Source organism: Taudactylus pleione, unplaced genomic scaffold (genome assembly GCF_031769625.1).
Source record: "Taudactylus pleione unplaced genomic scaffold, aTauple2 ptg000007l, whole genome shotgun sequence".
Taxonomy (NCBI): domain Eukaryota; kingdom Metazoa; phylum Chordata; class Amphibia; order Anura; family Myobatrachidae; genus Taudactylus; species Taudactylus pleione.
The window spans coordinates 29,981,214-30,007,547 of record NW_028284410.1 but is presented as its reverse complement, the minus strand read 5'-3'; the positions used below and the strand labels follow the sequence as shown (position 1 = coordinate 30,007,547).

Sequence of the window (26,334 nt, the reverse complement as noted above, 5' to 3'; positions counted from 1 at the left end):
GGGGTTATTATAGGCAGTGGTGCATCATTTATGGCCCCCTAGAGTGTCACCAGCAGCCGGACAGCAGTATATTCCTCGGGAGCTGCAGGGAAGCCCAGCTTTCTCAAATGGCTGCCAAGCCACGCCCCCCTAAGCTCCACATTTCTAAGACCCTGTTTAGTAAGGAATTAATTTGCTTTTCACATTATGGGCCTCATTTAGAGTCGCAGGTAAATCCAGCTAGAAGGTGCAATTAACAAATCATAGGCAAGAACTTTATATGGAATATCCCACAGCCCAAATAAGCTCGATGTCTTTGCCACCCTCCCCTCACCCTTCTACCTTGCCCAAACCTTCTAGGAGCCTGTACAAAATAAACTCAATGGGACAGAACTGCACCCACCAAAGAGCAGTCACACGATGGCAGGTCAGTGAATTGGAGTCATATAAAGTGCCTATCCACTGTGCCAGGAACTGTAGTAATGTAAAAGCTGCTGGTTATAGACCCATGACTGTCCCAGCGGAATTGGTATGGAATCCCGGCTGCCGCAAGGCCGGCAGTTCGATTCCCGGCAGCGGCAGACCGACAGATCAGCAGGGCCCGGCAGCAGAAGCCCGACCGCTGGAAAACCTGATCGTCCCTAAGGTAAGTATAAACTAACCCAACCCTCCTTAGGGGTGCCTAACCTCCCCCGCTGCCTAAACCTAAGTCCCCAGGGGTGAGGTGCCTAACCCTAACCCCCCCTCCCTTAGCCTCCCGGGGAAGTGCCTAACCCTAAGTCCCCCCCAGGTGCCCTAAACCTAACCCCCCCCCCCGTGGCTGTCCACTCGCGGCGCCCGTCATCCCCTCGATCGGGAGGCCGGGCGACGGTCTTCCGGCGTCGGGTAAATGACAGGCATCTAGATATAGACGCCGGTCATTTATCCCACGCCGGGATAAAGCAGTCGGCTTCCCGACTGCATACGGTCCCAGCTAGTCCATGCAATCTGCCTCTTGGCTAGCCGTGCATTCAGCCACAGCATATGATTGTTTATTAACAATTATGAGTATGGCAGAGTACAACATAGCATCATTTATATTCACTTCCCTGAGCCTTTTCTTTGCTTTCACAAAGGTCTTCCGTTTCTGTAGGTCAAGAGATAAATATAAATATATAAGAATGAAGTGGTTGTCTCACGTAGGCATAAGGTTCACCTTGATTATTGTGCTATGGGAAATAGGCATTTTATTCTATATAAAATATAGCTTCTTTTCTCGAGTGAAAATGCTAAGTGTTGGTATCTTGCTACCCCTGATTTTCTCTTTTTTTTCAATACTCAAAACTTGTTTGGGGGATAACTTAATTTCTGAATATATGTCAGCTGCTTAATACATTTATGATAATATCTTATTTTTTAATTGACAAGAGCAGATAAAATGTAACTCATGTGCTTATATTTCACAGAATTCAGACTCTTGATGATTTGAATAATTAGAACAGGTTCTTGTAAGTGTTCAGGTCAATGGGCAAAAAACAAAACAAAAACACTTTGATTAGGTAAACATTATTTCACATGGGTGTTCCATATTATGTGTAAAAAAAACAAAACACTGTGGCACATACATACATCTACTTGAATAAACGGTTTCACATGCAAGTGTGCATGTTTCTAGATAAAAAAAAAAAAAGTCTATTAGTTCAGCAAATGTGTGACCAAGAGTAAAACCAGCAAAAGAAAACCATAATAGAATTTGTATCTAAAAAGAAACTTTATTGCTGTCTGTGCCGATATTTCACATGCATTTAATGCAGACAAGCACAATACTTTAAGCAAAAAAAAAAACTATAAACAGTTTTCTCTCTTGTTCATATTTATTAATATGGATCTTGGACAAATTGAACAAGAGACATTATTATACTTTGGGAAGCCAAAAGGGTGAAATAATGACTATTCCTTCAACAAAGTATTCAGAGAAAAAAAAACCAATAGGTGGGATCGTGGAAATTAAACAAAATGGGGTTAGGGATGGGGCAAGATTTGAATGCAAAAAAGAGAAGCACAACATTTTAAGTCACAAATATATTTTGTAGAGAAGACAAACTGGTAACTGAACACTTTAGCCCTTGCAGACCCCCAATGACATTTAGAAAGCATTGCACAAATGTGTTTGTTGATTCTACTCTGCTCAGACTCAAGTCTACGTTTAACATTAGTTAAAAATATACCATGAAACCAGTGCAATCGGCCTTTGAAGTGGTTTGGTGCCTGGAAATTATATAAAGACCAAGCACAGGCAATAAAACTAAATGCTGTTCTAGCTGAAAACAAAAAAGAATGGAGGTTCCTCTTCAGGGTACACCTTTTCAGTTTTGATGTGCAGTGTCCATAATCTAAAACCATTGGAGAGTGTTCCAAAGATCCTGTAGGGAGAATTGAGCTTCAACCTCATACTATTTTGAACTAATCATAAATGGTTGTCCCTTTAATACACTGGAGCTGAAAAAAGCACCAGTGCGTGCATATGTTTGAGTGCTCGCGATCTCCCATTGCCCCTTTTATCACATGATCATCTCATCAGTCTCCAGTGACCTGTGTTGCTTGCCCATCAGCTGCTTGACCGCTGGACTGGATGAACAAGGGCTGAGTGAGGTCTTGTCCTGCTGGCATGGTAACTTGCTGGATCTGATATAGTTGCTGGAAAGAGAAGGATTTTTAAGGAAATATTTTTTTCTTTCATTATAAGAGAAAGAGTAGCTGTTAACTGTCCCTGTTAAAATGTTACCTGCCCATCAGTGAACTGACTGAATTGCTGCTGTCCTTGCTGAACATCTGCCTGTGTAATCTGAAAAGAAAAAAAAATAGTACAATTGCAAAACAAAATAATAAGGTCCAGAAATAAAATGTATAAATAATGACTCAGATAAAGCCAGTCCCGGCAAAAGGTGCCTTGACCACAAAGCGAGATGGGGCCACTCTACACCACGTCTCTAGTGGAGGCTCTTTAGCACTACTCTAATGGAGCGTACACACGGTCAGATTTGTCAGATGAACGACTGAACGATTTGAACGATTTTTGACTGCATTAAAATGAATGGAATCGTCCAAGTCTGACTGCAAACCCATCAGATGTCAGATATAGTTATCTGACAAACGGGAACGCGCATCGTTGATCGTCCATCGTTCAGGCATGTCAGATATGAACGATTTTCCTTCAGATATGAACGACTGAACGATTTTTAAATCGTTATCGTTCATATCTGAAGGAAAAATCTGATCGTGTGTATGCACCATAAAAAGGTACATGTACTACTTTTATCTAATATGTACCCAGCTTCTGTATTAATTCAGTTTTGCCTTGCTGAAGGTTTACAAACTGATACAGCTAGCAGCAAATACTTACATAACAGGTTCTCTCATGTGCCATACACTGCTATACGCACATGGCAGAAAGCAGAGGTCACAGCACCTAAGATACTAGTATCTTATTTCCTACTGCATACAAGTAAAACCTTTGTATCAGTGCCTATTTACCTAAGAAAAGCATTTTTGCATCCTATTTAAAGTATTTGAACGTTTAATTTATATGCAGTAAGGCAAAGTGCTATTTTAATTGTGTGCCAATAGCCATTTCTTTAGTTTGCCCTTTGTCGTTCTAATGTTTTTTTTTCTACGTTAATCTTTCTGAAAATACTTCCCACATGTCCATTTAAGTGAACTATACAATGTTTTCATGTGGTTCACACCTTGTATTTTTAAATGTTGTTTGTTTACACTTGTTGTTGTTTTAACTATTGCCTATTATAAATAGAACAATAAAAGTTACATTTATAATACCTAGTGCTCCACTCAGTTCTTGGCCTTCTCCTTTTTAATACTATGGGGGAAATTTAATTATGTGCAATTTGAATCCTGCAAACCACTCTCACAGTGAACAGACACCGCAAATTCCAGTTGCAATCCAATTGCAAACTCCCCTGAACAGGTGAAATGGCAGGAAAAATCTCTCTTAAAAAGGAAAAAAAAAAAGTGTCGGAAAACACAGTGCATAACCTCTAGTACCGTTCCCAATCAATATACATGCACTTGGAGTGGTTTAAATACTATAATTTGGCCAATAAAACATGTCAGTTTTCAGGTGAATATCTCTTTAAAAAGAAAAAAAAACCCTCAATGGGTAAATTATGTGGGACAGGTATGTGGAGGGTGTTTTTATGAATTGCAGAGGGTTAAGCTAAAAGCATTTATTCCGGCATCAACATCTCTATTTTCTGAGCAGAAATAAAATGTAGCAAAGTACAGTAAAACGATCTAGAGTAAAAAAATAAATAAAAAAAAAACGCACTAAAATGCTCCATCTACAAAACTGCACTAAGGTCCATCCATATCACATACGGTTTAGCATTTTTTTTTTTTCTATATACCTGCATAAACAGTTTTAGTTTTTTCATTTTTTTGTATTTGTCAGATGAACTTAAAATCATGAGGTTTATTTTCAAGTTAGTAAAGTGCTTAATAAAATGGAAAAGAAAATACAATAACATATGTTTATGTAATTAAGTGAATACAAAATGTATTATCGTAAAATTCTTGCACATCTTAAATCACGTTTACAGCAAAAACCGGTCCTTCTCAGATAAGAAAACTAGCACTAGGATTCATAGGAACACTAATGTAAAGTGTATTAGAATGAATAAAAAAAATATATGTCTTTACAAAGCAAGACAGAATTATACAGAAGAGAAGTCAGGAGCCAAATTTTGCTTTACAAATGGATTGGATCGCCTATATTACACAAGAACCCAATAGCTGAATAAAGCACAAGTGTGTGTCATCACTTCTGTATTATACAAACCTACTGCAATTTACAGATATTAAAAATCACTTCAGATTTGTGTCACCTGTATGAATGCAGTCCGCCTACAGCTGCAAGCTTCTACATGGCAACAGAAGGTCCTGTGTGACTTCTAGGGGGCGATTCAATTATTTCCCTAGCGGCTCTGACTAATGGGCGCACGATGAAGCAATTCAATTGTTGCGCCATTTGGGTGCGAATAGCCGCCAACAGAATTTCTGCTCGCACCCTCCTGAGATGGACAGCAGAAATGTGAGGTAAGTTGGCACTTTGGGTGCCCAAAGCAATACTGGTTTAGCCATTTTGCGCGTCTAAACCTGGAGCTTTAGATCACGCAGACGTGACACTCGCGCCCACATAACAATTGATTAAATTATTCCCCCCTCGGAGGCATATTCAATTAGCCGCGATAAGCCATTTTCGGCGAAAAAGTTTTTGCCGGTGACGTCATTTCGCCAAGCGATGTGGAAAGTCAATGCATTGGAATAGGCGAAAAAGATTTGCCCATGAAACTAGGCAGAAAAAAATGCAGAAATGGGGTTTTGGGGGTGCAAACTTGCAGAAACCACCCTGCACCCTTGGGACAATGTAAACCAAATGTAAACTGTCAAAAAAAAAAAAAGTTTTAAAAAAAAACTGAACACCCCAAAAAAGTTTTCATTTTTGGGGCAAATAAAACCCCAAAAGTTAGGGACAAACTACAAATCTAGCAAAATAGACTCCAGGGGAGTCCCCACGTATGCCCCAGGTGTTTTTAAGATTGCAGGTACTTGCAGCAGGTGGAAGTTTTTTAAAACTTCACTTTAGCAAGTTTAAAATATGCTAGTACCCATTTTCATGTGCCCAAAATTTGCTGGGACTACTTATTTTCTGCAAAAAACCTGCTAAATGCTATTCTTCACCACTTCTGCAAAGACGCTATTGTTTGTTAGCTGGCCATCCCTTCTTATGGAATCCATATAAGATGAAGAGTGTGTCAGATTTCCTGATGGCACTAGTACGGTCCAAGTAGATCTTCAGAGCACGGACCACATCTGATCACCAGCCGAGAGGTCTGGTGATTGAGAGTCCGAGACCACGATTTCCTCATAAAAGTGGAAACGAGAAACCACCATGGGAAGGAAGCCTGGGCGCGTTCTAAGAACTGCCCTGTCCTGATGAAAGATTAAAAAGGGGGAACAACATGAAAGCACCCCTAAATCTGAAACACTACGGGCAGATGCTATAGCCAGATGAAACAGTCTTCACAGTGAGCAATTTGACATCCACTGATTCCAGGGGTTCGAATGGAGGTACCTGAAGTGCGTGGAGAACCACTGACTAATCCCACGGAGCCACAGGAGGGACAAAGGGAGGTTGTATATGTAGAACACCCTATGGTGTGAACATCCAGTAGAGGAGCAATTCTGCGCTGGAACCAAATGGACAGACCGGAGACGTGCACTTTCAGAGATGCCAAGCGAAGTACAAGATCCAAACCAGCCTGAAAAAAGGCAAAGTATTCTCGAAACCTTAAAAACATGAGGGTCATAGTTTCTAGCAGCACACCACTGGAAATATGTATGCCATATTCGGTGATAAATTCTGTCTGAGGCCGGTTTACGTGCTCTGAGCATGGTCTGGACCACAGAGCTAGAAAATCCCTTAGCCCTTAGTAAGGATATCTCAAGAGCCAAGCCGTTACGAGACAGGCGGGCCAGGTCCAGATATAGACAGGGACCCTGATCCAACAGGTATGGTCGAAGAAGTTGAAGAGGAGCGTCTATGGGGAGACTTTGAAGATCGGAGTACCAATGGCGTCTGGGCCAAGAAGGAGCTACCAACAGGACTGTGCCCCCTTCCTGTTTAAACTTTCTAAGAACCTGAGGAAAAAGGGATATTGGAGGGAAGAGGTAAGCTGGAGGGAAGAGGTACGCCAAATGGAAGGTCCACCTCGCAGATAATGTCCATGAAGGTTCCGTTGGGATCTCTTGTCCTGGCTCCATACACTGGAAGTTTGTGGTTGTGTCTTCAGGCCATGAGGTCCACATCTGGTAGACCCCATTTCTCCACCATGAGTTGAAAGACTTCTGGATGTAGAGACCACTCTCCTGCCTGCACATTGTGACGGCTGAGGAAATCCGCTTCCTAATTGAGAATTCCTGGGATGAACACTGCGGAAATAGCTGGGAGAGGGCATTCGGCCCATGTGAGAATGCGAAACACTTCTGCCATTGCTGTTCGACTTCGAGTGCCTCCTTGGTGATTGAGGTAGGCCACTGCCGTGGTGTTGTCGGACTGTACTTGTACTGGCCTGCCCTGAAGAATATCCTGAGCCAGAGTGAGAGCTCTGTAGAAGGCTTGGAGTTCCAGGACGTTGATTGGTAAGACCTCCTCGGCTGGAGCACAGTGGCCTTGGTAGGAGTGCTGGCCAGTCACTGCGCCCCACCTGCGGAGGCTTGCGTCCATGGTGAGGAGTTCCCAGTCTGAGATCCAAAAGGGGCGTCCCTTGTCCAAGTGGGATGTCTGTAGCCACCAGGCTAGGGACAGGCAAACCTCCGGGGAGAGGCCAATTGTCTGGGATCTGAGCAGATGGGGCAGCCCCTTCCACCTGGAGAGGATCAGGTGTTGTTGGGGCCTGGAGTGAAACTGAGCGAACTTTACCATGTCAAAGGTGGATACCATGGGTCACAGGGTCTGCATTGCAGAGTGAATCAACACTCGGTGACCATGTAGTAGTCTGCGGTTAGGAAGATTCTCTGAACCAGAGTACCCAGGAGGGCTCCAAGATGTACCATTCTTTGAGGTGGTGTCTAGGAAGACTTTTTCCAGTTTATCAGCCAACCGTGCGTTTGTAGAAAGACAATGGTTACCTGTAGATGGCGGTGAAGAATTTCTAGGGAGCTGGCCAACAGCAAGAGATCGTCTAAGTCTGGGAGCAGTCTGATCCCTTGATGACGAAGATAGGCTGCCATAACTGCCATGATCTTTGTAAAGACCCGAGTCGTCGTTGAAAGGCCAAAAGGCGCAGGCTGAGAAACCAGAGATATTGTTGCTGAGAAGGTGCTATAGGTACATTTAGGCAAGCGTCCTGAAGGTCCAGAGACACCATAAAGTCCCCAGGCTCCACAGCAAGGATAACAGAGCGGGTGGTTTCCATTTGAAAGAGTCTTGAGGTTGAGGATAGGCAGATGAGACCAGTTGGGCTTCTGAACCAAGAAAAGGGTAGAATAATAGCCCTTCCCTCAATGTGAGGAGGGGACCAGAATTATTACTCCTGAGAGCAGCAAGGACTGAATGGCCTTTTGGTGCAGCAGGGCCTTGCTTGGGTCTGATGGAGGACCTGTGCAAAAGAACTGCTGTTTGTTCCTAAGCTTGGAGTCCTTAGTTGATGCCTTGGAAAGGACTGACCGTTAGCTTTTCCATGAAGACGAAAGGACCGAAAGGATGAAAGGACCGAAAGGATGACATCCGTGGCTTTATATGCAGAGGGCAGGAATGCAGTCTTGGAAGCTGCCATGGTAGTCACAATTTTGTCTAATTGTGGGCCAAACAGGATATCCCCAGAATAAGGCAGGTACTCTAATCCCTTTTTAGAGTCTGAATCTGCCTTCCATGAGTGGAGCCAAACAATACTGCAGGTTACTACAGAAGTAGCAGATGCCTTGGAAGCTAGGAGAGCTGTACCCATAGCTACCAAATAGGAGGCTGCATCTCTAATGCGAGATATGTAGGACAGCTGTTCCTTTGAAGCATCAGAGGGAAATGTCTTCTAGGGCCTCTGCTCAACTCTCAATGGCTTTTGCCACCCAGAACGTAGCCCTAGCAGGACGAGTAATAGCTCCTGTAACAGTATATAGATTTTAGACAAGCATCCATCCTTCTATCCGTAGTCTCCTTCAAGGAGGTTGCAGTATGGATAGGTAAGCTAGCATTCTGGACCAGACGTGTCACGTGGGAAACCACTGCTGGCGGAACTTCCCATTTAGTGCAATCAGTAGCGGGAAGAGGGTAAAAGGAACTTAAACGTTTAGGAAGCTGAAATCTTTTACTGGGCATATTCCATGCTCCACTCATATGATCAGATAGCTGATCAGAGTGAGGAAACTTTGGTAAAACTATCCTTTGTCGCTTAAATACTGGCTCTTTTGCTTTAGGAGCAGGTTCTGTCTCTTCTATTTGAAGAATAGATTTTACAGCTCTCACTCAAAAGGTATATTAAATTTAGAGGAGGGTTCCTTGTCAGAGTGAGATAGGTCTGCGTCTTCTGCCTCCCCAGATGATAATTCAGAATCTGATAGCTGGGTGGACTGGGAAGATAACACAGCATGCTTAGTAGGTTTACTAGGTAAGGGTCTCTCGTTTTGCAGCATTTGTTGAAAGGCTGTAGAGGTATCAACCAGACTCTGCACCGGGGTAGAAAGTACGTCTACCCATGGGGGAGGCAAAGGAGTTGCAGGGGGTACCTGGTGTGGCCATCCCATAGGGGGAGCTACCACAGGGACTGTTAGGTGGTCCGCAATTTTTGCCAGCTCCTGTGAAAAACTAGCCCAGGGTGGATCCTGAGGAGTGGACACCGGGGCTGATGGGCACGGGGCAGTATAACAAGATGCACAAAGACCATCCTGAATGAGATCCTCTGAAGCTAAGCCTGCTGAGCAGGACTTACAAGACACCAGAGTGGGAGCAGCAGGTTGCTTGTTACTCTTGCCTCTGCCAGACAAAGCTGCAAGAATATTTTAACACAATCGGACACAGTGCAGTGAGCAACACAGATGTACGTGCGATATGGTACAGTGTAGTGCGCAACAGCAATATATAGTATGTGATAGCCCACACAAATATAGTGAAATGTGAGGTACAATGAACCCCCTATCCCTTAGTATGCCAGGGTTATAGTAGAACAAAGGGAAAGGTATAAACTGACAGTAATAGAAAAAAAAAAAACATAGCAGCGCTAGCACAAGTCACATACAAATGCAGAATATACAATATAATTGCAGTGGGCACTAAAATCAACTACACAGACCGGAGTGGCTGGTAGGATATAGTGCTGTATAAACCTGGCCCTTGGGAGAGGTATACAGGGAGACTGGACCCAGCGTTCCTGGAGACCTGACTGCAGAAAATTGCTGCCGTGAATCTCTGAGGGGGTGGAGTGTGAGGGAGGAACAGCTCAGGGAGCAGCAAGACCGCAGTGGAATGGCACCCTGAGCTGGGGGAGGGGCTGCATGGAGAGCACCTTCTCCCCTATGCTGACGTCAACTACCGGCGTCCCCTGGCCTTAAATTGTGTCCTGCGCCAGTGTTTGTATTGCCCTGGTTGTCTAGTGGAATCCAGGATGAACTGGTGTCAACATCAGAGCCTCCGGTCTGTCTCCCTAGACCAGAGGCAAGACTGCGCATTAAACGTGGGTCCCCGCAAGTGGAATCCAAGCCTGCCTTAAGGAAAGCCAACACTCTCGATATTCTAAACTCGTGAGGATCGTACGCTTTAGGGCGACACCACTCAAAAAAGGTATGCCACACCCTGTGGTAAATTGTAGCTGAAGCCGGCTTACGAGCATGTAACATGGTATTGTCCACTGCTCTAGAGAAACCCTTGGACCTCAAGAGGGAAGTCTCAAGAGCCACGCCGTCAAAGATAGCCGACTTAGGTCCGGGTAGAGACGGACCCTGAGACAATAGGTCCGGCCTCTGAGGTAACAGCCAAGGAGTGTTGATGGATAGACACTGGAGATCCGAGTACCAACTCCTTCTGGGCCACCAGCAGGATCTTGCCTCCTTCCTGCCTGAACTTTCGAATTACTCGAGGCAGCAGGGAGAATGGAGGAAACAGGTACGCGAATTGTAAGTTCCATCGTGCCGACAGAGCGTCCACCAGGAGAGCTCCTGCGTCTCTTGTTCGGGATCCGTACGCCCACAGCTTGCGGTTGTGTCTGGAGGCCATGAGGTCTATTTCGGGAAGACCCCACTTGTCCACCAGGAGTTGGAACACCTCCTGGTGAAGAGACCATTCCCCCAGGTGTACATCGTGGCGGCTGAGAAAGTCCGCCTCCCAGTTGAGCACACCCGGAATGAAGACGGACGAAATGGCCGGAAGATTGCCTTCTGCCCAAGTCAGAATGCGGGACTCCTCCCTTAGAGCCGCTTGGCTTCGAGTTCCTCCCTGACGATTTAGGTAAGCCACCGTGGTGGAGTTGTCTGACTGAACCTGCACAGGTTTCCCTAGCAGGAACGGTCTTGCATGCTGCAGCGCCCTAAACACTGCTCGAATTTCCAATATATTAATTGGCAGGTTCGATTCCTCCGATGTCCACCGGCCCTGGAAGACGTGTGGGCCTGTCACAGCGCCCCAGCCCCGAAGGCAGGCATCCGTTGTTAGAAGGACCCAATCCGAAATCCAAAACGGACGTCCCCTGCTGAGACTTTTGTAACCACCACGTCAAAGACAGGCGCACTTCCGGAGTGAGCCTGATCATCTGCGTCTTTATTCGACGGGGATTTCTGTCCCATCTGCACAGGATCAACATTTGTAGAGGCCTGGAATGGAACTGGGCATACTCCACCATGTTGAACGTTGACACCATGGAATCCAGTAACTTCATCGCTGAGAGAAGAGACACTCGGCGACTGCTTAGAACATTGCGTATCTTGGACTGCAACAGGGCTATCTTTTCCTCCGTCAAGAAGATCCTCTGTTGCTGAGAGTCCAACAATGCCCCGAGATGGACCATTCTCTGAGAAGGAATTAGAGAGGACTTCTTCCAATTCACTATCCAGCCGTGAGCCTGCAATACAGATATTGTCAGTTGTAGATGGCTGCAAAGGACTTGTGGCGACCCTGCCAACAACAGAAGGTCGTCCAAGTAAGGTAACAGGCGAACTCCCTGCAACCGTAGGTGTGCCGCCATGACCGCCATTACTTTTGTGAACACCCGAGGAGCCGTGGAAAGGCCGAACGGTAGAGCCTGAAACTGGTAATGGAGGTCCGACACTGTAAATCTGAGGTAACGCTGATGAACCCTGGCAATGGGGATATGCAAGTAAGCATCCGGAATTTCCAGGGACACCATAAAATCCCCAGGCTGCATAGCTAAAACAATAGAACGCAGAGTCTCCATTCGGAACCGAGGGACCCTTAAAAACTTGTTCAGGGACTTGAGTATAGGTCGGTATGATCCATTTGGTTTTTGAACCAGAAAAAGGTTGGAGTAATATCCGGTCCCTCTCAGGGATAACGGAACAGGTTCTATTACTCCCATCTGAAGCATAGAACGCACCGACTCTTGGATCGCTAGAGCCTTCGTTGGATCTGAAGGACGAGCTGTTACAAAGAACTGATGAGGAGGCCTTCTGCGGAAGGAGAGGGCATATCCCTGAGATACCACCTCCCTTACCCAAGTGTCTGTGGTGGTTTTGAACCAACACTGGGCGTATTGCAGAAGTCGGCCTCCCACCTTGGGATCCCCCAAGGGGAGGCCCAACCAGTCAGGCTGAGGGTTTGTCGTCCGGCTTAGCAGCTGGACGTCTGGTACTCCAAACTTGCTTCTTGGTCTTAGCGGTCTTTTTGGGACCTGAAAGTCTCAGAAAAGACTGAACCCTAGGTTTTCCCGGAGGGCGATAGGGCCAAAAGGACGGATTTTTAGACCCAGACGGAGTCGGGGTTGAGGGTAGACATGCAGATCTGGCAGCCGCCAACGTGTCCACTATTTTGTCCAAAGCTGGTCCAAACAGGACCTGCCCATTGTAGGGTAAGCATTCCAAGCCTTTCTTGGATTCAGCGTCCGCCCTCCATGAACGTAACCACAAGGAGCGTCGATCGGCCACAGCCGCCGCAGAAATCCTAGAAGTAAGCAGGCTCAAATCCAAAGCTGCTTCGTTAATGTACGTAGCGGAATCCCGAAGGTTACCCACTAACACAACCTGTTCGCTGGTACCCTCAGAAGCAAATGGTGCTTCCAAAGCGTCCGCCCACCTTTCCATAGCCTGGGCCACCCAGCAGACAGCCATAGCTGGTCTAGATGCTCCTCCAGCAAGGGAATAGATAGACTTTAGGCACACCTCCACTTTACGGTCTGTAGTATCCGTCAGAGAAGACATAGACGGCATAGGCAAAGTTGTGCTCTTTACTAAGCGCGTCACGTGAGAATCCACCTGAGGAGGAGACTCCCATTTAGTGAAGTAATCTTCCGCAAAGGGATATGTACGAGCCAGACGCTTGTGAGGTTGAAATCTTTTTCCTGGAGATTTCCAGGCCTCCTCCATGTGATCAACTAGCTGACCAGATAGAGGGAATACTGCTGCAGCTCCTTTAACCTCTTTAAAATAAGCATGAGTAGGAGCTGCAGGTAAGTTGTCGTCAGTAATTACCATGGCCGCACGGACTGCCCATATGAGGCCTGGAATGTAAATACTAGACTTAGCCTCTGCCCCTACTTGAGGAGTGTCAGTGTCCGAATAATCTACAATTTCACCCTCATCAGACGAGTCGTCATCTTCATCATCCTGAGCGGATGGATATGACAATAACTGTCTCTTAGCAGGTCTAGATTGATCCTGCTGAGAGCCCCGCACCCCAGAATCAGACAAACCTGGGTCAGCCTGATTAAGGACATGTTGCGGGGGGCACTGCATTACTATCGGTCCCGGAACTCCCAGAACAGGAGGCGGGACTACAAACCCCAATTATGGAAACGTAGGAGGGGCTGCAAGCCTTTTTACAAGAACAGTCAGGGCTTATGCAAAACAAGTCCAAGGTGGTTCCTGAGAGGTGCTGGGTACAGCAGAGGTACCAGGGATGGCCAAACATGCAGCACATAACCCATCCTGAAGTACCGCCCCCTCCCCCACACCTGCTTTACATCTGGAGCAGGAAAATAGGAGAGGTGCTCCTCTAACAGAGTCCTCACTGGACATAATGGTATGTGACACTCCTCCCACAAAAATAAATCTTAAACTGTGAGGTAAAATTCCTACCCTGACAGTACTGGCACTGAGAGGGCTGGTCAGGAGGAAGAAATAGGGATAGTAAAATGGCTGACAGGAAAAAAGATCAGACACACAGCGCTAGCATAAAGTCACATACAATGCAGAAAACCCTGCACTAAATGCACTATCACATACACAGACTTACAGCCTGGCAGTGATAGCTACATACGCTGACCTTTACTGGAGGAGAGGTATGTAAGGGGGCACCCCAGGCTCCTCACCCTGTCACCACAGCGTCTGTCACCTAAAATGGCCGCCGGAGGATGAAGGGAGGCGGGCCCGAGGAGGGTCACTGCCTCAGCCCGCCAAAACCCTAATGTAAGGCGCCGACAGCAGTGATGGGGAGAAGCCTCCTGTGCGCTACAGGGAAGGCACCCTCCCCTGGCAGGCCCATTAACCCCCCGGGATGGTGGAGCGTGTTCCGCAATGCTCCAGCCCCGTATCCCTGGTGGTCTAGTGGAGAGCGCATGCATCTGCCTGGCTCCACTATACTGCCGTCCCCAGAGAGCCCCCTGCCCTGGGGACGCCGGACTGTGATTCAGCGGGCGCCTACCACAGATGCACGCTGCTTACCTTAAGCAGCCCCCCGTACATCCGGCCACAGTCCAAGGCCCCCGGGGGTACCGCTAGCTGGAACCCCCAAGAGCCCACCGAGCTCCCCGGATCGCTACCGGTGGTCGGCGCCGGTGTCGGAGCGGTAGCATGGACATCCGCTGGACAGTCCTATGCTACCGCTCTTGAAGATCTTCAGGGGCTGTTATACACAGCCCCCCTCTGCGATGACCAGCTCCCGGCCGGGCACCTACTGAAACTGTGGTGCCTTGGCCTGGGGGGCAGGGTATGGGAGGGGGCCCGGTGCATCCTGGGAGGACATCTTTAACTCTGTGGTGCCCATGGCTGGAGCCAAGCCCTATACCCCCAAGGTATCCCTGTGGATCCCTAAGGACCCTGAGGTAGAAAAAAAAATCATACAAATAAGCTTGGCTGCTTAATAGCAGCCCCACTGTTAAAACGGTGAACCAGCTACTGCCGGACACCAACGAAACGGAGTTGCCCTCAGGCTGTGGGAATGGTATAGGGTGAAGGACCGGAGCATCCTGGGATTGAAAAGCTTTGCTGTTGGTGTCCAGTCCTCCAAGTCCCACCTACACCCCACTGTCTCCCCTGTGGAGCCCTATGGACCCTGAAGAAATTTTAATTTTTAATGAAAATATTCCCACTATGTACAAAGTGAAACTCGCAGTAACAGTAGTAGCGATAAGAGCTCTCCCTGTCCTTTAATTCCGTGTCATTTTGGAGGAGTCTTTTGTAAAAGACTCGTCCATGAAAATATGACACTGCGCATCCTAGCTCTTGCTGCACAGGTTAACACAACTGATTATAATACGCCATTTATATGTTAAAAGGAAACCTCATTGACTATAAGAACATTCATGTGAACTAGTAAATATTTGAATAGCGCATGTGGCAAACCAAACTGATCAGTGGATTAGTCATTTTCACATGTGCATCTATGTTGCTAGAACAGGACAAAACCAAGCTTAGTGAGGGTTTTACTAAGGTCAAACAATCCTCAAACTCAGTAGACCCAAATTTATCACCATCCAGTCCTACTTGGTTTAAAAGAAAAAGGAGAAAAAAATAAAAGAAAGATTAACCTGCGTCACAGTTGACTTAACAGGATGGTGGAGGACTTGTAATGTTAAGTCAGTCCGTCTGTTCTGACTCTCGCTCATTTAAAATGCACCATTTAGCTGAAAGCAAGTCTTGCTTTCATCAACCCAGCACTTATTTTGACCTGTTAATGTGGAGATGGTTACAGTAATAATATATATATATATATATATATATATATATATATATATATATATATATATATATTATATATATATATATATATATATATATATATAAAAAAAAAAAAACATACCTGTTGTGCATTGGCTAAGGTCTGGATCTGTCCTTGCACAACCTGAGTTCCGGACACAGGCTGAGCAAGACGTATGTACTGCAGCTGTCCTGTATTTAGTTGCACCTAAAAGCCAAAAAAATTATACAGTCAGAACCGAAGACTAACCATGGTAACAGAATTCTTCAGCAGGTTGACATGTGTAGGTGAATATATGGGAACCAATGCCCTATTAACCTTTTGACTAGTAAAGATTCCTTTGGCATATCAAACAGCCTCTAGCTCCGGCCTGCAGTTAAAATATTCTTCCAATTCATGATTAGTGGTTTCCTTATTCTCGCCGCTCTCATTAAATATACAGTTTAAGTACTTATAATGATTTAAAAGGTCTAAAATGTTTATTCTGTTTACAAACATTAGGTTAATCTTCTTTGGTGTAATAGTCTATTAGTAATGGAACAATCATGACAAAAGATTCATTACTTTTTGCCAACTGTCCTTAGTAATATTTTATTTGTATTACTATTAAGAAACAATACTATCAATATGATTAGATCATTAATATACTATTATTATTATTACTAAATTTTGCATAGGAGTTAACGCGTCTTTTTTATCGGGACCCCCTGAGAAGGTCAAAAGTTGGGAAAAAATACCTACTTAAAAGGGTAAAAATGTCGAGGCTTGGGTCAGAACCACTGGGACACCCTCCCTAATGATTAATTAGGCACTTAGATGTACTTAATTAGCTTAATTTGTCAAATAATGATGTCATTTTTGGGGGGAAATTCTGCAGTGCAGAATAATAGGTTAAAAGCTGTGGGACAGAAATATGGCGGGTGGGTGCTGTATTGATGGGACAGGTGTTTATTAATATTGCAAGTGGCAGTTACATGTGTTTAACACTTTAAACAGTGATTAAAATTGCCCAAAAATAAATGACAAGTATTTTTAAGCACCCCTTATTCTACTACAGCATTTAGATTGCTGAAAGACTTGCTTTCTATGATTTGTAACTGTTATTTAAAAATGCTTATAACAGACATTTGACAAACTTTAAGAACCAACTAGTTTGCTTTGGGCCACTAACAGACTTCTATACTGTTAGCCTATATTACTTTGCATTTTTTGTGGGGTACAGGCTGATTTCCCCATTTTCACCTATATTCAACGTGTGTAACACTTGCAAGAATTATAGCCCGAATGCTGGAAGACTACTTTTCAAATTGACTTGGGCGTAAAAATGGGAGTGCACACACAGGCGATAAGTGACATTAACAAGCGATAGGTGTGTTAAGTTAACTTAATATTTTATCGCAGCTAATTGAATTACCCCCTTATTATGAAAGCCCAATCCATTACACACTAAGGGGGGGAATTCAATTAGGGCCGTTAACTTAACGGGGGTGAAAAATGTAGGTAGCCTCGGGCTTATCGCCTGAGGCTATTCAATTAGACTCTGAGACCCTTTTTAACAGACATTATCTCAGAGTCTGTGATAAGTTCATGGACCTATGCATTAACTGGGTCTTTACATCAGTTAACTGCAGAGTTATCAGAGATTTCTTTTCAGGTCTCAGATGACATGAGAAGAAAATTTGAAGTGGGGCTAACTGAATACGAGCCGGTGATCAATTAGCACCCGTTCAGTTAACAAGTCTAATTGAATTCCGCTCCAAATATAGAATTAAACTGGATGTTAAAAAAAAAACATATATATGAAAAAACAAGAAAAACAAACAAACACTCAGCTTAAGCAACATAAAACAATAAATTTACTCATCTTGCTATATAAATCACTGTCAGTCATGATTGGGAATTATACTTTATACATTGAAAATTATTTGCTCAATAATCAATACCTAACAGTAAAAACTTCGTACAGTGGTTCAAAACATGGCAACTCCAAACTATATTCTCATACACAAATGTGTCCATATACATCTTAGCTGAAGTCGCACTAAAAAGCCCCTTTCAGCGACTCTGCTAGAGCGGGGCATATTTTGTCACTGAAAATGCATCTAAGTCGCAATGCGATGCGACTAGGATGCACCAGCATACTGTGCCGATTAATTTGAAAGTCAACACTTGTATTACTGTGTGCGATAGTCTCTGAATCTGTATACAAAGTGCTACAGCTTTTTAATTTTAAGTTCCATTGTGGTTTATATACTAACTCAGGTACGCACAATTATACATGCGTCACATATCAAATCAATCAGCAGTCTGCTGTTGCATCCTGGTCGCATTGCAACTTAAGACGCATTTTCTGCAAAAAGACGCCTGCAGCTAGCAGAGCAGCACGGGACCTGGCTGCTCACTCACACCAGGCAAATCGCGCTTGTGTGGCGTACTGAGGATGAAGCCACATCTGTAGAAAAGGAATCAACAAAGAATGAACACATCAAAACAAACTTTACTTAATTGGCATTTTATATACATTTTTTCAACCCAAAATTATTGTTGCACTTCACGCCTAAAATGGTGACACAAATAGGATCTGAGGCCGTAAAATAAAAATCCCAGCATTGGACTTCATGCAAAAGCAAATGTGCATGTCAATGTTGATGGTGTCCCTATTTCCAAGCTACAGAGGACATAAATTTAATTGCTTTTCACAGTCTTCTGTACATAAACCTGTGTTATATTAGGAATACTACTGCTACACAGCGTCACAAAGAACCTGTCGGTAGGAAATGTTATGTCATATGCTGGGACTAGCTTTTATTTTCCTACTGCTATGCTTTAAGAAAAGCTTTAGGCATTGATTCCTTTTTTGTGTACTTCTGTATTACAAATATAAAACATTTGTAGAATGGACTTTGATGCAACTAATACCCCTTTTCCACTGGCCAAAATACCCAGGTTATTGCCCTGTCAACCCAGGTAGTAGCTCAATGGAAAAGGCATCTAGAAAAAAATCCCAGGTATCGAGCAGGGTTTTTAGAGGGTAAAACCCTACTCAGGCTCAGTGGAAACGGGTAACCTGGGTCTTCCGACCAGGGACCCGTTTAGCGCATGGTGATTGGCTGTTATTCGGAAGCGGTCTGTGACAGCTGTCACCGGGGAGTGAGAGATTACAGCCTCCCCGTATAGTCTGGACTGTTCTGGTTTTTACCCCATCCCCGCTTCTCACGGGGAGGCTTTAATCTCTCCCTGCCCGTGTCCCTGGTGTCAGCTGTGACATCACAGCCTTCCGAAAGGACCCCCCCACCCCTCCTGGGAAGGACCCCATCCCCTGGTTGCTGGTCCGCTCCGGTCTGGCGTCCAGGGAAGAGTTGGAGTTTCCGGAGCTTGGTGATGACATCATCTCCAAGCGCCGGCACTACACCCGGATGCAGTGTGAATGGCGTCGACCCGGGAATATCCCGGGTCGGCGCCGCAGTGTAAGTGGGGTAAATCCTGGGTCTGACCCGGCTTGGAACAGTGTTCCAAATCCCATGTCAGTCCCGGGATTTTGGTGGAAAAGGGGTAAAAAGTGAAGTGCCATGACTTTTCATCATTGTGTAAAACTGAGGAAGCAAAGGTTTTGCCTATTGTCTAACTTGGATTAAATTTACATTTAAATACTTTGCATATGTAATTTAGATGTACTACACATTAAAATTTGCAAAGACTGCGTAAAACTGAATAACTTCACAATTCCTACTATTCATCTTTACTTGTATATACTGAATTAAAAAAAATCCCACCATGAACTGAAACAGCAGTCCGTGAATTATCATTAAACCAAACACGCTTATTGCTCATTTACTTACTAGCCATGCTAAGGAGACATGTGTACACTTAACCCCGGGTACACACTGGAGCGATGTCGGCGCGATGTGTCGTTTCCGGCCAAGGCCCTTATTCAATTTGGAGCGAAAAGTCGTTTTCAGGAAAACTTTTACGCCAATTACTTCATTTTCGCCGATTCCACTTATCCCCGTATTCAATCTGTCTGACTTTTCACCGGTGCAAAAAGTTTGCGTCTTGTAACCAGTGGAAACGTTTCGCCAATGAATACTCGGCGAAAAAAAGTGCAGAATTGGGGCTTTGGGGGTGCAAATTTGCGCCAACCACCCTGCACCCTTTTTACACCACCCTTGACACTAACTGCGTCAAAAAACATTAAAAAAAACCCCCACAAAGAACACCTCAAAAAAGCACTTTGAAAAAGTTCAGTGGGGGTACAATTTCTTTTGGGGGTGTCGGGCTGACTTTCCCATTTTTGAGAGGACTTTCCACCTGTTCAAGTTTTGGCGGTTGCCGTTTTCGCGTCCTTTGGAATTGAATACGGCAAAAGCGGCCGCACGCACTGAAAGTGTTTTCTCCAAAGACATGTGATGTAGGCAGAAAGTCCGGCAGCAAGTAGCCCCGTTTGCAGGTAATGAGGGACGGAATGAGGCATCGCTCAGTCGTTCGTTACCTCAGTCTGATGTGTACACAGGATCCCATATGTCGGCCTGTCAGCGTAACACACACTGTATAAGTACGCATATTGGCAAGCAAAATGCAGAGTTCTGCCAGTAAATCAACTATACTGATACCCCTGGCCTTTTATGACACTGTTAAACACTTGAGTTGAAGACCATAATCCAGCTCATTAATTTATGCATTCTATAAGTACAATGTTTTCTTTGAACAAAAAAGAAAAGAAAATGAAGGCTCTTTTTGTGGGGCACTCTTATGTCAAATTGTATATATTAAAATATTACTTTTATTATCGACCTTTAAAACTTAGTTCCTCAAAGGTAAATTGAAGGGTAAGCCCAGTATAAGTGGGGCTACTATCGATCATACGAACATATGACAATAACATATATATATATATTTTATATAGAAGAAATTGTCGAAAATATTTTACAGTGCGGGTTGAGAACAGGAAGTTCTCATGCAGGGTTCACCTCCTTATGTATGTAAGTAAACTTAGTACATACGACTTTATATATGCATGTATCTCGTCACCTCCAATGTGCTATCCAAAATACAACAGTAGTAGGGGTGTTGTGTCTGCTGCATAAAACTCAGAGGTATATATAAAAGAAAACATCCGTATGAATAAACATCAGTAGTGGAGTATTACGCTAGACACAAGCCACACATGCATACAAACATAGCCGTAGTGGTGAAGGTAAGTATCTTGCACTGTAATTTATACACCCTAGTAATATTAATTTAACATATGCTACGAAAGTACCAATGGAAACATATATCCTGACCAATCCAATTATCTGGTAGTGTAGTAATGTTCAGGATAACAAGATAACAATAACAATGTCCACCTATGGTAATTGGTTGGCAGTACTTAGGAGAACATGTCAATCAGTATATATAGTACAGTACTATCCACATTGAGGTAAATTAATTAGATGCTCCTAATATAACAGCCATTTGTCAATCACAGTTTAAATACCTTGTACTGTATAATTAAACATGAGGTGTGATACAGAGTCTATGAACACATGGAATCCCACGCGGGGAAGATACGTTTTACCCTTAGTAGATATGTGAGGAGGTAGTGGAGGTCAGCATATGCACCCGCCGATAGCAATCCATCAATCACCGCTGCAGTGCCATACATTCGGGACTCGCGTTTCGCCTGTTGGGCTTGGTCACCAGCACATGTGATCTAATTAATTTACCGCAATGTGGATAGTACTGTAACAATATATACTGATTGTCATGTTCTTTTAAGTGCTGCCAATGCTATACTTGTAGGTGGACATTGTTATTGTTATCCTGAACATTACTACACTACCAGACAATTGGATTGGTCAGAATATATGTTTCCATTGGTACTTTCGTAGCATATGTTAAATTAATATTACTAGGGTGTATAAATTACAGTGCAAGATACTTACCTTCACCACTATGGCTATATTTGTATGCATATGTGGCTTGTGTCTAGCGTAATACTCCACTACTGATGTTTATTCATACATGTTTTCTTTTATATATACCTCTGAGTTGTACGCAGCTTACACAATACCCCTACTACTGTTGTACTTTGGATAACATATTGGAGGTGCCGAGATACATGCATATATAAAGTTGTATGTACTAAGTTTACTTACATACACAAGGAGGTGAACCCTGCATGAGAACTTCCTGTTCTCAACCCACACGGAAAAATATTTTCACCAATTTCTTCTATATATATATATATTTATCTATCTCTAAGTGTATATATATATATATATATATATATATATATATATACATATATGTGTGTGTTTTGTGTATGTTATTGTCATATGTTCGTATGATCGATAGTAGTCCCACTTATACTGGGCTTACCCTTCAATTTACCTTTGAGGAACTATGTTTTAAAGGTCGATAATAAAAGCTATATTTTAATATATACAGTTTGACATAAGAGTGCCACACAAAAAGAGCCTTCATTTTCTTTTCTTTTTTGTTCAAATTAAACTCTGGCCCTAGGGAGCACCGCCAACTGTGTTATTACGTGTGAGATATTATATCTTGGATTATCACTCATATTTTGGCTTAACTACATGATATTTCAATATCTATTTTTTTTTTTTTTTTTCCTGTGTGGAGTCAAAAACCCCTTCCTCCCTCATACAATGTTTTCTTGTAAACTGTATGTACTGCAATTAAATTAGCCATTCACTCCTCATCCACATTTCCTACTTTTGATTCCGTCGCATTCTATTTTGGAAGCTTGCACTGAAATTGCATTTTTAAATATATATTTTAGCTTTATCTAGGAGTAGAATTTCTGTAAGATTTTAATTTTTTTTTCTTATATAACAGTATTTCAGCCCTTTTAAGAAGTAGTGAAATATGATAGCTTTGTCATGCTTCAAATCACAAGGCAAGTTTACCTATGACAACAATGCAGTCAGTTAGGCTTTGTGGTACGCACCGGAATCTGCTGGATCTCTCCTGTGTTAGTTATTATTTGCTGCATAACCTGCATGGTTTGTCCTGTTCCGCTTTGCCCTTGGTGGTTCTGACCTTGGGGCTGGGCCTGGACAATTTGAACCTGCTGCCCTTCTCCCACTTGCATTGTTACTGGGGCACTCTGCAAAAGAAATACATAAATTGGAGGGTTCGTTTCTTCAACCTGAACAAGTTAAGTTGCTGCTGGGGGCAAGTGAGGCAATACAAGGTCACTGAACAGTCTACATCTTCCATTCATCCGACGTTTACCTCCTTGATGAGCAGCAGTATCAATACCAAGAGTGAACCCAGATTTAGGGATGGAAGTGAATTTAAGCTAAAAAATATTAAAACAAAAACCATATTATCGAAGAATAGTGTAATTGATATAGATCTATATTTGACTGACCTGGCCTTGTTGTGGTTGTGCAATTATAATCTGACCAGGCTGGAGGGTAGTTGTAGAGGATGCGGTCTGCTGACCGGTTGTCTGGCCCTGTACTTGCACAGCTGTAGGTTGCTGAGCCAGTGTAAAGTAGTACTGGACAGGTTCTGCTGGAGTCACTGCTTGCCGGACCTCTTCCTGAAAAGTGTGCAAGTGTAAAAGATGGTTAAAAACAAAGAGGTGGATATCAACACAAAACCCAACAAATCACCAATCTACTTCAGAACTATTAAAAATGAACTAAATTTAATAACTAAGTGGAGTTATATGTAAACATTTCACTTCATTTAACAATGGGCCTGATTCTGAATTGGATGCTGCAGCGCCATGTCTGTTTATTTGGCAGTATTTCTTCTGCCTACTTTAAGCACATACCACTACAAATCCTTCCCTGGTGTACATCCATACATGTCAATGTGCAAGGACTGAGAACTCCACCTTGAACGTCTTTAGATGCTCAAATACAGATGGTGTAACCGACGGTTGCATCTAAATACACACATCGAAAATTGCACCAGCCCCATGCGAGGTGCAGATTGTCTGGAGTATGGCCTAAAATGTCAGTGTTTATGCATCAAAGTTTGTAATCATTGCAGTGAAATGCCCGCGAAGCTCCCACAACACACTCTTAGCCACCTCCCAGGAACACCCAACACATTTTCTAGACATTACCGAGACCGTGTGTCTCAATTGGTACTGCCATGCTGTGTCACACATCAACACTGCATCTGATTCAGGCCCAGTGTGTCATACCCTAGTACACATATTACTTCAACACTCTCCGACAAGTACAACACAATATTATAGTTCAATCTATAACAAGGGGTGATTCAGAGGTGGACACTATGCAGTAGCAATAGAGAGATACACTGCGCTTAGTAAATGCCTATAAATACTGGAATAGATCAAGTGCACTGTAAGGCATGATATACTCATTGTTTACTGAGCATAAATGGACATGATATAAAACATGAGTATAATACAATAATAATCACAATTGTTTCAATATAAAAGATCTGCAGACGCAATAGAACTAAAAAAAGTAACTAAATAAAAATGTGTCTCTCTTAGATGGAAACAAGTATCGGTTTTTACAATCAACAGATTGTCATTTAAAAGACTTGCTCTTATCCAGAGAAAAAAAACAGATAATTCAGAAAAAAGCAACCAGTATTCCGAAATTTGCCTCTGTAAACTGAGTGAGCAATCTGTGCTGGCATCCCAGCACTGATTTAGAGTAGCCTGTAAAACTGTAATTAATTAAAGGAGATGGCTGTGTACACCCTCCAAGGACCGGGTGTTTTTGCACATACAAAGTCAGCCCCATGGAGGTCCATTCTATGAATTACTAGCCCCTAATTTCAGATGCTATTCATGACACGTATGTGGCTGCCAGCTTAGATTGCAGTATGCCTATCAGAGATTTTCAGACACACAAGGGGGTAGATTTCAAAAAGTGCAATAGTAATTAAGGCGAAATAAACACTTGTTTAGCATTAATTACTATTGCCCTTTGAAATCCATCGGCGACTTTGAAAAACTGCGGCTTAGTAAATCTACTCCAGGAATCCAGTTTTCAAGAAAGTTATTGACTCATGAATCATCAATAGCAGACAAATGAAACATTCCTCAGACCACTGCTTATTTGAAAACAGACTAAACACAATTATTGAATGGCAAAAGTAGCTTCCAGACACAGGACTAGAAAAGTTGAAAGTCAAATATGAACTACGAGCTGGCACTAAAGTAAAGCGATTCCTTTTTTTTTTTGTAGATAAGGGCTTGTTGGCAAAGGGTCTCACCAGTGTTTTTCTTTTTTTAAAGTCACTATTAAAAAAAGACCCCCAAATCAACCCTGACAACTTTTATGGTGTAACAAGTGATTGGATATGCACTCTGTAAGTACAATAAACATTTAAAATACATATAGAGCAAACATTTTGCAGTCACCTTGTAAAAGTCTTGAAAAGCAAATTTTTAACCACACGAAAAACATGTTACTTACTGGTAAATTCATCTAACATTGTATAACTAAGGAAAACCTCAAATAATTTAGACTGCTGTTTATACATGTTTGGAGGACAAATGTCAAATCCAGACTAGCCAAGTATTATAACACAATGGGGGGAGGGGAATTCATTTCCTCAACATTAACGCAATGTGTCATTCCAGAACTGCACATTGTGTCTGTTGAGATCACAAGTGCTCCTTTGTATTTGCGATGTACAGGCTACGGTAATTGGCACATGTGCAGCCACGGCATATTTCCAGGGAGTGAATTCTCCCAATGTAACATAGTAATTTTCATTTTTACCGGTTACTTGCTGCTAAACATTTTAAAAATAGGTAAGGTCTAATCTAATGTTAAAAGATAATCTAGCTCACATTGCAGATCTTGGAGTAGCCTGAGGGGGTAAAAAGGCAGGTTCAACGTTGGAATCGGAAATCCATGCTAAGGCAGGTGTTCTCTCACTAGTCTGGGGGTTATTCCATGGCAGAAGGAGTAAACACCCTTCTCCCAGCCATCTCATATTCACAGCTGAGAGTGTAGGATGTTTACAAACCCTGCATCATAGACAAATGAAGTAGTAACCAGTAGCTTTCCAGTCCCTAGCAATTTTGAGAACATACAAAGATTTTAAACTTCCTTTACCTATCAGCCATGGATCCGCACAGCTGGCAGACACCCAATTCTCTAACAATGGTTCCCAGTGTGCCTTTTCTTGCTAATCAGAAATAAGGGAAAAGGTGTAAAGAAAGCTTTGTACTGCTGATTATTACAATCTCACTAAAGCACATTCAAAGCTGCACAAAACATAGCTAGTACTGATCAGTATGAACTGTAAGCTATAAGGATTACAATGGAGACCCTTTTAGAAGCATATATCTAATTGGTGTATAAAAGGTACTTATTCTATTCTTGAGCTACCCTTGTCTTTCCAGTCTCCTGTTCAGGGCTACCCTGGGGAATGTTGTAGTGTTATCCTGCTGACCTTTATCTTGGTTTCCTGCACAGTCCTCTCCTGCCTGGTCATGTTCAGTGATATCCTCTGGACTTTTATATGGTTGCTGATACTTTCCTGTTACGGTTCCTTCCTTCTGTGGCTGTATCTTCTGCCTGTATCTTCTGCAGGCACCATGGAACGACTTATTCAAGGCATTACCAACTTCGGAAAGGAGGGTGGTAGCAGGGGTGGGGATACTGCATGCCAAATTGTCTTACAGGTCAAGATGGGATGTACAGTAGTTGTTAGACCGATGCGCGCGCCCCCCCGCAAAAAAAAACAACAACGAAAATTTGACTAGTTTT

The 26,334-nt window shown here is 43.4% G+C and overlaps 1 protein-coding gene across 2 annotated transcripts in view; it reads right to left on the bottom strand.

Moving 5' to 3' along the window:
• Window positions 1-1,710: 1,710 nt before the first annotated feature.
• The window catches only part of NFYC (nuclear transcription factor Y subunit gamma), a 79,541-nt gene continuing 54,917 nt past the window's right edge, over window positions 1,711-26,334 (bottom strand). For both annotated transcript variants that reach the window (XM_088462743.1, XM_088462753.1), the window contains exons 6-10: window positions 22,989-23,162; window positions 22,563-22,721; window positions 15,713-15,817; window positions 2,744-2,803; window positions 1,711-2,655 (exon numbers count right to left, since the gene is read on the bottom strand). In XM_088462743.1, coding sequence (XP_088318869.1) covers window positions 2,536-2,655; window positions 2,744-2,803; window positions 15,713-15,817; window positions 22,563-22,721; window positions 22,989-23,162 — 618 coding nt within the window. In that variant the 3' untranslated portion in view covers window positions 1,711-2,535. The remainder of the gene's footprint in view (window positions 2,656-2,743; window positions 2,804-15,712; window positions 15,818-22,562; window positions 22,722-22,988; window positions 23,163-26,334) is intronic.